The sequence below is a fragment of the Xenopus laevis genome, chromosome 5L (genome assembly GCF_017654675.1).
Source record: "Xenopus laevis strain J_2021 chromosome 5L, Xenopus_laevis_v10.1, whole genome shotgun sequence".
NCBI classification, from domain to species: Eukaryota; Metazoa; Chordata; class Amphibia; order Anura; family Pipidae; genus Xenopus; species Xenopus laevis.
This window is the reverse complement of record NC_054379.1, coordinates 149,444,063-149,457,155: the sequence shown is the minus strand read 5'-3', so window position 1 is coordinate 149,457,155 and position 13,093 is coordinate 149,444,063. Positions and strand designations below refer to the sequence as shown.

The 13,093-nt window shown below is 40.7% G+C and overlaps 1 protein-coding gene across 1 annotated transcript in view; it reads left to right on the top strand.

Annotated features, from left to right (window-relative positions):
* nol10.L (nucleolar protein 10 L homeolog) overlaps positions 1 to 11,341 on the top strand; it is a 58,529-nt gene extending 47,188 nt beyond the window's left edge. The window contains 2 exon segments of the mRNA NM_001089268.1: positions 8,187 to 8,289; positions 10,876 to 11,341. Coding sequence (NP_001082737.1) covers positions 8,187 to 8,289; positions 10,876 to 10,995 — 223 coding nt within the window. The 3' untranslated portion in view covers positions 10,996 to 11,341.
* The last annotated feature ends 1,752 nt before the right edge of the window (positions 11,342 to 13,093 follow it).

Here is a 13,093-nt window from a genome sequence, read left to right as displayed (position 1 = left end):
CCCAAAATCACCCTCTGTTGGCTGCTATGACAACTGCCTGGAAGCACTAGTGCTAGCACTCACCAGTTGGCTCGTTTCACCTATTTATACAGTTTATAAGTTTACTGTCTGTTTTTCAGGCATTAAATACCAACCCAGTATATAGGTATTGTGCTGCCTATAATAGAATCCTTATTTTTCCTGTATTTGGCTATGATAAAGTACCAGGATTTGTTTTTCTCAAAACATACCCCCCTTCTCTCCTGCTAGTGAGAGAAGTGGGGTAGGGTACTCTGTTTAAATGTAGATGGCGAGCTCTGTATTAACAAACCCCTCACCCCCAGCTGCTGTGTTAAGCTTTGAGATAAGCAGCAGCTTATTATAAAGAGGGTTTATCTTTGAAATGGTCATTTATTTTACTACCTACTACTTTTTAAACAGTGACTCTGGAGAACCAGGCTGGACACAGATGTTTTGTGTTCAGCACAAACTCTATTCATTGACCTGACATTGAAAAAAGGAGGTGGGTATAATTCTGATAAAGGGTTATTGATTGTCTTGCAGCCCATTGATCTTGTGAGTACACTGTATCTAACTGTAAATATAACACAGTTAGTTTATACTACCCCAGACCTGGTGCAACCTATTGTGGTTAATGGGGCAAATTTAGACAGCCAAAAAGTTCTGGGGTAAAAAAATTCATGCCTAATTATATTTAATTAGGGATACACCAAATCCAGGATTCGGTTCAGTATTCAACCAGGATTCGGCCATTTTCAGCAGGATTCGGATTCAGCCGAATCCTTGTGCCTGGCTGAACGGAATCCTTAAAATCATGTGACTTTTCGTCACAAAACAAGGAAGTAAAAAATTTTTTTGCCGCGTACTAACCTCCCCCCTCACTGATTTGCATATGCAAATTAGGGTTTGGATTAGGTTCGGTATTCAGCCCAATCTTTCACAAAGGATTCAGGGGTTCGGCCGAATCCAAAATAGTGGATTTGGTGCATCCCTATATTTAATGTTGAAATCAGCCATGGGGCTAGACATATTGTCAGTTTCCCAGCTGCCCCCAGTCATGTGACTTGTGCTCTAATAAACTTCAGTCACTCTTTACTGCTGTACTGCAAGTTGGAGTGATATCACCCCTCCCCCCCCAGCAGCCTAACAAAAAAACAATTGGAAGGTAACTAGATAACAGCTCCCTAACACAAGATAACAGCTCCCTAACACAAGATAACAGCTGCCTGGTAGATCTAAGAACAGCACTCAATAGTAAAATCCAGGTCCCACTGTGACACATTCAGTTACATTGAGTAGGAGAAACAACAGCCTATCAGAAAGCAGTTCCATCCTAAAGTGCTGGCTTTTTCTGAAAGCACATGACCAGGCAAAATGATCTGAGATGCACCTACACACCAATATTACAACTAAAAAATACACTTGCTGGGTTAGGATTTAAATTTTATATTGTAGATTGAATTATTTGCAGTGTAAACAGACGTACAGATTTGTGCTAACCCCTTGCTAATTTATTTAGTTAAATGCAAAAAAAAAAAAAAAAATCCTTTAACACCAGTAATGAAAAATTAAGTTTGGATCTTCTGCGACAATAAATGTCTTTCCCAAGCAGTGTCTTGTTAAAACATAACCCTCTCGGCAGCCAGATATCCATCGCCACATCCAAAGAAACAAGTCTGCTGCAAAAACCCCTGGGCTGTCTCGCTCAGTGACTGATCTCCTGCCATGGCCTCGCTCGGGGGCTTAGCTGTGCACACAATTAAGTTTATACAAGGGCTTTGGCAGCTAACTGGCTCCCAGTAGCACGATACAGAGCCAAAGTCATTGCATTCTAATAACGGTGCTAGGACAGGGGCAAAACAAACATTTTAGACCAACTCCTCGAAAGAGAGAAATACCATTTCCACTTCTTAGATAGCTCATTCTCATTGGAGAACATTCAGCCTAACCTGACAACCATTTTAAAGGGACATTGATTCGAATTCTATTTTTTCTTTGTATTATTATTTTAAAGTGTAATTAAATTATTGCTTAAAAAATGGAGGAAAAAAGAACTTTTTATTTCCAACTATCAGCCCCTACTTTTGTTGCTGAAATCCAACTCCCAGCAATGTAGTGGTGCTCAGATTTCTGCTGAAACTTGTAAGAAAAGATGCTTTTACAGGTATGGGACCTGTTATCCAGAATGCTTGGGACCTGGGGTTTTTAGGATAAGAGCTCTTTAAGTAATTTGGATCCCCATACCTTAAGTCTACTAAAAATTAATCCAAACATTATTTAACCCAATAGGATTGTTTTGCCTCCAATAAGAATTAATCTTAGTTGGGATCAAGTACAAGGTACTTTTTTATTATTACAGAGAAAAAGGAAATCATTTTTCAAAATTCTTATTTTTATATTCTAAAGTCTATGGGAGATGACCTTCCCGTAATTCTGAGCTTTGCTGGATAACAGGTTTCCGGATAATGGATCCCATAACTGTAAACCCCTTTTAAAAAAAAAAAGAAAACAAGTAACAGGGAATCCGTAGCATGAGATAAGAAAGCTTAGCATGGGAGGGAAATTAGTCCACAACATTCTTAAAATATGCAATGTCATAAAAACTTAATACAATTAGTCACAGCACTAATCAGAAGTGAATAGAAGACTGAATATTACAAATAATGGGTATATAAAGGATGGCTTTTGGCTTTGCAGTGTAGAAGGGAGGTTCTGATGAGTTTCTCCAAGGTCGGAGAGCTTCTGTTCTTCTGAGGTCATCTCGACCGACTCGTTTCTCTCTGTACTGATAAAGCCTGAAGGTGATGGGAAAGAGAACAACATGTTCTGTTTGATAAACAAAATTCCATTGTCTAATTCAGTGCTGTCCAACTGGCAGCCCATGACCCCCCCCATACACGCACACACCTTGTGTGGCCCCCCACATTGAAGTCTGCCTGCTGTTACTACTTACCTTGTGTAAGATTTAAAAATTATCACTACAGAGATTAACTGGCCCCTGCATTGTTTACACTTGTAACACCTCTATTGTTCACACCCCTAAAGCCCTGTACTGTTCACATCTGAGATCCAGACTGAAAGTGCCCACATTGTTCACCTGTTCAAACTTTATACAAAATACTAATGGGGCACCAACACTGTGTCACTATGCCTCTTTATAGGTCCCTGGTAAGGCCTCATCTGGAGTATGCAGTGCAGTTTTGGACTCCAGTCCTTAAGAGGGATATAAATGAGCTGGAGAGAGTGCAGAGACTAAGTGCAACTAAACTGGTTAGAGGGATGGAAGACTTAAATTATGAGGGTAGACTGTCAAGGTTGGGGTTGTTTTCTCTGGAAAAAAGGCGCTTGCGAGGGGACATGATTACACTTTACAAGTACATTAGAGGACATTATAGACAAATAGCAGGGGACCTTTTTACCCATAAAGTGGATCACTGTACCAGAGGCCTCCCCTTTAGACTAGAAGAAAAGAACTTTCATTTGAAGCAACGTAGGGGGTTCTTCACAGTCAATCAGGACAGTGAGGTTGGGGAATGCACTGCCGGGTGATGTTGTGATGCTGATTAAGTTAATGACTATAAGAATGGTTTGGATGTTTTTTGGACAGACATAATATCAAAGGCTATTCTGATACTAAGCTCTATAGTTAGTATAGGTATGGGTATATAGAATTTAATTAAAAGTAGGGATGGGTGTATGTATGTATGGATAATGGGTTTTCATTTGGAGGGGTTGAACTTGATGGACTTTGTCTTTTTTCAACCCAATTTAACTATGTAACTATGTAACTGTATGTAGTACATCTTAGAGTGGTCCTGATAGGTTTCCATGTCTCACGCTCTGTTCTGCCTGCCCTATGCTCCCTGTGTGCCATACTCTTGTCTGCCCTATGCTCCATGTGTGCCATACTCTGCCTGCCCTATGCTCCCTGTGTGTGCCATACTCTGTCTGTCCTATGCTCCCTGTGTGTGCCATACTCTGCCTCCCCTATGCCCACTATATGTGCCATACTCAGCCTGCCCTATGCACCCTGTGTGTGCCATACTCTGCCTGTCCTATGCACCCTGTATGTGCCATACACTGCATGTGGGACGTGAGCCTGGAAGGGTTGTTCTAGGCGTTTGTTAGCCTTTGGAACTTGTTGTTAGGGGCCTCAAAGGTGTTTAATCATGTGCTGGAGGGGTTGCTGTGTTATCCATAGGGGAGGAGGAAACTTCTGGATTTAAGGGTATGTTTTAATATGACTTACATTTATCACATATGAGTGATATCCCTGCAGTGAGTACCAACATCTGTTTTTTTGTATGCTACCACCATTGATGTGGACATGTTCTTAAAAGTTCTTGGTGTGTGGTTTAAAAAAAACTGGGAGTGGTCAACACTGGCTTCCATAATCGGCTCTCCACCAGGTAGGCCAGTGAAATTCCCGGCCTTCAGTACCTCAGAAGTTGAACAGCACTAGTCTAATTAATGCAGTCTGATTATATGTTTCCACGAGGGAAGTGGCGACACAGTGCTACGAATTTCCACTTTTCACCAGGTTCTGTCAAACAACAGACGCGTGTTGCTCAACCATGAGCAGTTCCGAACAATTGAGCAATGCACACCCAACGCTAGACCGGACCCAGAACTTAGCAGTTCCTGTTTGGAGTTGACAGTTTATGCAGCCCCCTCCTCCCAGACTGATGCCACATTATTGGTTGATGGATAGGTCTTGTCTGACGGATACCTGGTCAGCAAATCAACAACTATTGGGCAGGTTAGAAAATGCTATTGGGTCATAACTTCTTCGGCCCATTTATGCATTTCCTTCCCTAGTAAAATCCAATCATTGGTCTGGGGGGCCAATCAGACAAAGATCCACTTACTAGGCAACCTTTCTAAAAGAGCAGATCTATGTGAAAGCGTAATTAGTGCTTTGCTGACTACACAATTCACCAATGAATACATGTCCTTTACTCTGCTGTCTCCATGGTGTTGTGGTGTAAACAGTAGAAACCCCAGTAGCTCATTTATCAGGTGACACACTGAACAAAACCTTCATGACTGTGCAACCTTTTGTAGGTAAAGCTAGTCATCCATGGATCTACAAAAACCATGTCTTGTTCATTTCTTGCTAGAAATGTTCCAGAATATTTTGGTAAGAGACAGATTAATATGTGGAACGATGGCTATCATTAGCAGAGAACATTACGCCATTGTTGGGGATGGCCCACGCAGTAATAAATATGTTTTCAATTCCTGCCTCGGCCTGAATTTCACCTCTTTCCACTTGAACAATCATTCATTCATAGCGGGGTGAATTGCTGCCTATCTTCCCTCATAAGGCTTTGCCTTTGTGCCTAATCAGAATGGGCACCGATAGGGTCTCGTGTCCGTTATGACCACATAACTATAGTCATATTATATATAAATATTTAGCTTATGTGTTTCTATGCTCTCCCATTTGCAAGCTGTGTTTATTCAATTCCTTCATTGTATTTTATCCACGTTCCCTTTATATACAGCAGGGTGACCGCCCCAATGATCTACTGGGAACTGCTGGGAATACTAGGAGACAGCAGCACCCAGAATATTCTATAAATGGAATCAGTGATATCATGCCTATAACATGCCTGCAGTGTGTTCATTCAGGGTTAGTCATGTTGCTTTTATAGAATATTTCTTATAAAGGGACTTATCTAAGGGAGCAGCAGTGGGAAAATACATAGAATTGCTAATCAGACTTTTCCAAAACAGTTTCAGAGACAACTATTTCACTGGAGTCTTTGCTATTCCAATCCAGTTCAATCTCTTTCAGTTACCACTAGTATGAAAAAACAATATAAAGTAGTGATGTGGGGGCCGGCCCAAAACCTGTGGGTCTGACGGGTTCAGGCTGACTTAGGGGGTTTTGGGGGCGAGTTTTGGTTGAGTTTTTCTTCCGCTCTCCCTGCCCGTGGCCGTACGCTGCCAGTTTTCGGCTCCAGCAGCCTCCATTTATAGGTGCACACCTCCCCCTTTAGTGACGTCCAAGATGGCCAGTTAGGTTTGGGTATATAAATGCAGGTGCTAATATACAGGAATATAAGGTTCGTAGAGTAGATTGTAGTATAATGTAAGGCTGGCTGGTAAAGCAAGATGTACAAGGCAATATATATTTTGTCTTTGGCCCTCAAATGAGCAAAGTCTTCACTTTTTAAAGATTCCAGTTGGAAAACACATCCACTAGAATTCCCGAGCGCTTTGGGACAGGTGGTTGATCTCTATTGGAAAATAATAGAGGGCCTGTCAACCAAAAACATTGTCATCTCATCAGAGGGCCATATATCTTCCAATATAATGGGCTGAGTGCCGCATACATTTGTGTGCCTGTGCGCCTAACTTTGCCTAAACTTTGTTTGCGCCCATCTCCCTCCTAGTTTTTGGGATGGTGCAAGTAATATGGCATGCCATTCACAAGCTGAAAGCAATTACAAGTATAGGATCCGTTATCCAGAAAGCTACAAAATACATGACGGCCATCTCCCACAGACTCGATTTTGAGCAAATAATTCACAAGTAATGATTTCTTTTTTTTCTCTAATAATAAAACACAACCTTGTACTTGATCCCAACTAAGATATAATTAATCCTTGTTGGAAGCAAAACCAGCCTATTGGGTTTATTTAATGTTTACATGATTTTCTAGTATGGAGATCCCAATTACAGAAAGACCCCTTATCTGGAAAACCCCAGGTCCCAAGCACTCTGGATAACAGGTTCTATACCTGCAGCAGTAGTAACCAGCACATTTTTGCCCCTATTCATGACTTTAGCTGACTTGAGTTGGATGAACATCATAATCTTGTTTTTCCTCTAGAACAGGGAAATTTCATCCACATTTCTAGTTCTTGTGTGCTCTATCCAACACTGGCCTAATGATCTTCCATTATGTTAACAAGTATACAGCGTTCCACCTATCTATACATTTCACTAGTTCTGGTCCACGTAGGTTGCCCTGGTAAGCTTGCTTCTTCAACTCATCCTCTTTGAAAGCAATTACTAAGGAGAGTCTGGTATTTGTTGCCTTTACCCTCTGAAACTTTGTATCGGTCTCTTTGTTGCTTTGTTCAGCAGTCACGGAAATGTTTTGTTGTTTTGACTGGTCAGTTGCTATTACCCGCACTGCTATAGGCAGGGCTGGAAACTCACCTTATATATCGTGGCCTAATAAGCTTCTTATCTTGTCTGTGCAGTATGCTGAATTATAGACTGGCAATGGAACTCATTTAAACCAGTTAAAGCATTTTATTTAAATCTCCAACGAAGACTTCAATAAAACTTTATGGTTCTGTCCAGTTGTGTTTGCTATGAGTAATTAATATGTACAGTTATGGGATCTGTTATCCGGAAACCCATTACCCAGAAAGCTCCAAATGAAGGGAAGGCTGTCTCCCATAGACTCCACTTTAATGAAATAATGACATTTTTCTTTCTCTGTTATAATAAAACAGTGCATTGTACTTGGTCCCAACTGAGATATAATTAATCCTTAATAGATGCTAAATAATTATATTTGGTTTAATTAATGTTTAAAGAATTTGTAGCAGACTTAAAGCTTTCAGAAAGATCCGTTTCCCCAGAAAACCCCAAGAATTGTGGGTAACCGGACCTATACCTGTACATATATTTCTCTAGACTGGAGCACCTCTATGAAATAGCCGTGATACTTGTAATCATCTGAAATGAGCTATGTCATGTTATTTATATAAGAAATATGTACCCCTTTAAAGAGGGTGCTGGGAGTTATAGGTGCAGGAGACCCAGTTCAATTCTATTAAAGTTTTTTAGAACTATAGAATGCACTGAAAACAGTTATACATAAGGATAGCCAATAATGCACTGAATTCACTATTTGAGGATGCAGCTAAATCCTGAATCTTATATGAAATATTCGACCAAATCCAAACCCTAATTAGCATATGAAATTCAGGTAAGGAAGGGTTAAAAAGAACCACACACACTTCTTTATTCGTGTGATGAAAAGTTACATTATTTTAAGGATCCGGATTTGGATCGGCCAGGCCAAATCCGAATCCTGCTAAAATAGGACTAATCATGAACCAAATCCTGGATTCAGTGCATCCCTAGTAGCCTTGTGCCGATCGCATATGCACAATTAGTGAATCACATGAAATTCTAATCTCTGATCTGTCCCCGTACAGGAAAACCCTTGAAGATCGTATAAAAGTGGAGGAAAAACTGGGAACACTGAACGTTGCTGACACTGCCGTGGGCAGCAAGCAACTTACATTCACATTGAAAAAGGTAAGAGAGCATGCTGTGGGCATTCACGATGTATATACTAATGCACTGGCAGCAGTATAGAGCATCACATAATGTGCGGCCGTACTGATGGAAGTTAATCCTGTATGCCCTGTGATACTGTAGGGTTCCTGATTCTGACAAGTTCTCAATGATGAGCCATCACCGCCATCATCTTACACTCCGTGACCCCTTCATTCTGACTAAGCACTGGCTGCCTTAAATTTAGCTCCCAGAAGGTTTGTTCATGCTGTTGCAGAAGTCTTATTTTAGGATCCTGGTCAGTAGAAGATGTCTGGGGGGTCCTGGCCGTATATGTTACAGCAGTTGGCTTGATCCCTGACAACTTCGTTGTACTCGGGTTACATGATGCTCATTTTAGTCTGCCTTCTCTATTTTTAGTTCATGTATTTCTAGTAAAGAGCGAGTCTCAGCAACGGAGTGTCCCTAGTCTATCAGCACCTTTGTGATCCTACTTTCTATGCACGGCACACTGTCTCGGGGGAATCTCTATAGCAGGGCTTTCAACCTGTCTGCAACTCTCAACGTATGCAAAACCAGTATTTGCAGCATGATTTTACCTGTTGCTGCAGTAGATCGATACCAGAGCCTAAGCAGGAACAAAATGTCCGAGGTTTGTGTCAGTTCTGTAACCATAACATCAGAGTAGCTTTGATGCACCTATTGCAGTTAAAAAAATGCACATTTTTGTTGGGTGGCTGGTTTGGAGAAAATGTGTGGTTGAATCCTTGGTGCTGCAGAGCTTCTATGCAGGGATGAGGTGTTGTGATACCCTTAATATACCAGACCATCATTCCCCTGGCAGTAATAAACGGCCTCTTCCCTTTGCTGGTTTTGTACCATCTTCCATAACCCTTAGTAATTGCCCTACTCCATGAGCAACTGCTTCATTTTTGTCCATAGGAGGCAGACACTATGGGGCAGATTTATCAAGGGTCGAATAGTAAATTAAAATTTTTGAGTTTCAAAATTGACACATACCAATTTTAATCCCCCCAATTTGAATGTGAGATTGACCACATCACCATGGAAACAGCCCTAATGTGAATATTTGCCACCTAAAACCGGCCGATTTCATGTACAAGTCAAATCGCAGAGGTCCGTTGATCCAGTTGGAGATGTTAATAGCCTTCCTGACATTTAAAAAAAAAAAAAATTTGGGAGAAAACTCATTTCCAACAAATTGTGATTCGAATTTTCTGGTCGGAACCGTATGATTGAATATTAGGCATTCAAATTTTTATTTTTAAATAACCTCCCAGTCAATTGTGCGTATATTCGAAATGAAAAAATTCACGTGAATTTGACCTTTGATAAATGGGCCTCTAATTCAGCCAACAGCCAGTGTACTCCTCAATACTGAAAGGGAAGGTCCTACAGTATCCCTACAGTTTTGTAATCTCTACTGCCTAGTGAGACCTTGTGCCTCAATGTGTGTACCCAACGCAACTACCAACAAGCCCAACCACACTCACCGTCCCAACAATGTAATAAAAATACACTGTAGCGTGACCACGATTCACAAAGTAAATAATGGCTTTGACGGCTTTGAAAACAAATGTTTGCCATGTATTTGTACAAACACAAGTGACGTCACAATAGTTCCCGTGGATGCAGATTTAGACTTACGATCACAGAACTAATCCTTTGTATCCTGAAACCAAATATGCTAAGAATTGAAAATATGATCAGCAGATATATCTACACAAAACTAACCAACCAGGAATCTTTGCTAAAGCAACAATACCTGAGCAGTAATACCATGCTTTGCATATTTGCTCATCTTCTGCCTCCTACATAGGGAAGGGTCGTTAAGGAAGCCATGACGAGAGTAAAGCAGCTCTCAGTATTATTTTGTAGGTTCTGATTGCTAGACAAGTAGTATTGACTTTCCATGACCTAAAGGGGTTGTTCACCTTTAAATTAACTTTTAGTATGATGTAGAGAGTAAAAAAAAGGATGGGGACCCCTGGTGTAGAGAGTGATATTCTGAGATAATTTGCATTTGGTTTAAATTTTTTACTATTTCTGATTCTTGAGTTATTTAGCTTTTTATTCAGCAGCTATCCAGTTTGCAAGTGCAGCATTCTGGTTTCTAGGGTCAAAATTACCTTAGCAACCATGCATTGATTTGAATAAGAGACTGGAATATGAACAGGAGAGGGTCTGAATAAAAAGATGAGTAATAATAATAATAATAATACATTTGTAGCTTTACAGAGCATTTGTTTTTAGATGGGGCCAGTGACCCTCCCCCCCCCCACAAAAAAGCGTAAAGAAAAAGGCAAATAATTAAAGGATTCTAAAAAAAAAAAAAAAAACAATTGAAAAGCTGCTTAGAACAGGACATTCTATAACATACTGAAAGATGAGCCTCTCCCTTAATAAATTATTGTAATGAGATGTAATCACCTCAGTGGTTTAAAGTGAAACTGGTTAAAGGTAAGTACGTTGTGATTCACACATGGGGCTAAAGAGCTAAATACGCTGCTTGCGATTTAATATTGTGGACATTTTCTCATGCTACATAACATGTCTAATTAATCACTTGTAATGTCTCTTTATCAGTCCGAACAACATAGGAAACGGCAGGAAGCAGAAAAGCAGCATCAGGAAGAGAGGAAGAAACTGCGCCGTTCAGCAGGACACCTCAAGAGCAAGCAAGCCAAGGGTCGGCCTTTTTATTAGAAGATCTTTTTATTTTTATTTCTATAAAGGCTTGCTGGTACCCTTGTCAGCACGTGTTCAGCTGGGATCAGAGACTGATGTTTGTAGTCGCAGACATACCTTGTGCCATCTAATAAAGCTCTGACTTTTTGTATATCCGGATGCATCTGTGCATGAAGTGCGAGTAATGATACATGTGCCTTTTCCCAAATTGTGTAACGGTGGAGAAACCCCATGGAATTGTCTCCAAGAAAAAAACTATTGTGCAGACCAGTGTTATAATAGACCTCCTAGGCCCAAAGAGAACCTGACAGTGAGGTTCTACTGGGCAAGACCTATGGTAGGAATAAAAAAGTTTTGATCAAAATCCCATTGGAATATTCTCTGGTACTCTGGCAGACCACTGCAACCTTGGTGCAGCCAATCAGATCTTGCCACCAACTCAATAGTCTTTCCTTAGAACAGGGATTCCCAACCTTTTGAACCTGTGAGCAACATTCAGAAGTAAAAGGAGTTGGGGAGTAGCGCAAGCATGGAAATTGTTCTTGGGGTGCCAAATAAGTGATTTTGGTAGCCCCTATGTGGATTGTCAACCTACATTGAGGCTCTGTTTGGCATTGCACCTGGTTTTTTTGCAACCAAAACTTCTCTTCCAGGCCTCCAAGCTTGGACTTCAAAAATAAGCACCTGCTTTGAGGCCACTGGGAGCAAAATCCAGGGGGTTGGTGAGCAACATGTTGCTCATGAGCTACTAGTTGGGGGACCACTGCCTTAGACTATACAGGCAGTTCTATAGGGCTCACTGTATGCACCGAAGGAAAGTATTTGTGAATTATCTGCCCAGTAGGCCATTTGCATTCCTTTAGGATTGGAGGGACATCTGTCCAAATGACCACCTTCCTGCCTTTAAATATACGGAGTGTCAGGCTAAACCTACCTCACCTTGTATACGGTAGCTACTTTAAAAGTATTCCCACCCTCAGGAGACATGACATAGCAATAGATTTTAAAAAGCAAGAAAATCCTGCACCCTTATGTAGGAGTCACACCAAAGAGAAAGAGAGGCCGCAAGCTTACTCTGTAGACCGTCACCCTCTTTATAACACCTGCTGTGGCAGGCAGGATATCGAGGGAACGCTGTGTTTTCTTATACAAATTTTAAAGCGTTGATTAGTTTCTAGAACTGATGATGTCACGTACTTTACAGGTTATTCGCAGCCTTTCGGTAATGTATATGTTTATATGTGCATGTATTCTTACTAGCTTTCACAGGAAATGTGGCTTGTGGCTGCAGCAATGGAAAGAAGTGGTTAGGCAGTAGAGGAAGAATATCATTTATATCTTAAAAAAAAAAGGCTTTATTTGTCTTTTTTATCTTTCTCTTAGATACAAAGAAACATAGGGTTGTGCATCTTTCTGTGTCCTTCCTGAAGAAGGTATATAAAATTATTGTTTTCTTTAGTAGACGCTACCTCTAGACCCTGGGGAAGTAAAGTTGTAACCTAGATCTTGGTGTACAGTAATAGCAGAGAGCACAGTCATTTCTCTAGAGATTTGCTGCAAGTAAACAGCTTTTAATACACAACGTTGTACAACTGCAGCTTGCCCACTCTCCTTCATCCAATGGATGCTTTATATACCTAGGCTGCAGGAATACAGGTTTCTGGAATATTACAGCATCTGCTCGACTCAGGTGGAGCTGGCTTCTTTGATGTGGTATTAACTGTATTCCCAAATAGAAAGTAGTTAGAGGCGTGTGTATGTCAGCATTGTGAAGCCTTCAGATTTGCCCAAACATGAAGGTGGAATTCATGTTACCAACCTGCTCTTTTAAAGGCGTTTAAATCTAATACCCATCTGTGAGCTCCATAAGGCAAGTTGCGCTGGCGCCTTGTTAACCATAAAGAGAAAGGAAGCAGACGTACGTTACAAAATGCATGTTGCTACAATGCATTTGTAGCACTAGGATTACCACTAGGATTAAAAAGAAAGCATTTATGATTTTGTGATATTCAGCTGGGGAACTAGATCTTTCCTGGAACTGATTACAAGGATTTACTGAAATTATCCAACAGGTGGGATCTTCATTTCCTACAGTCTTCCTGGCAGAATTGCAGAA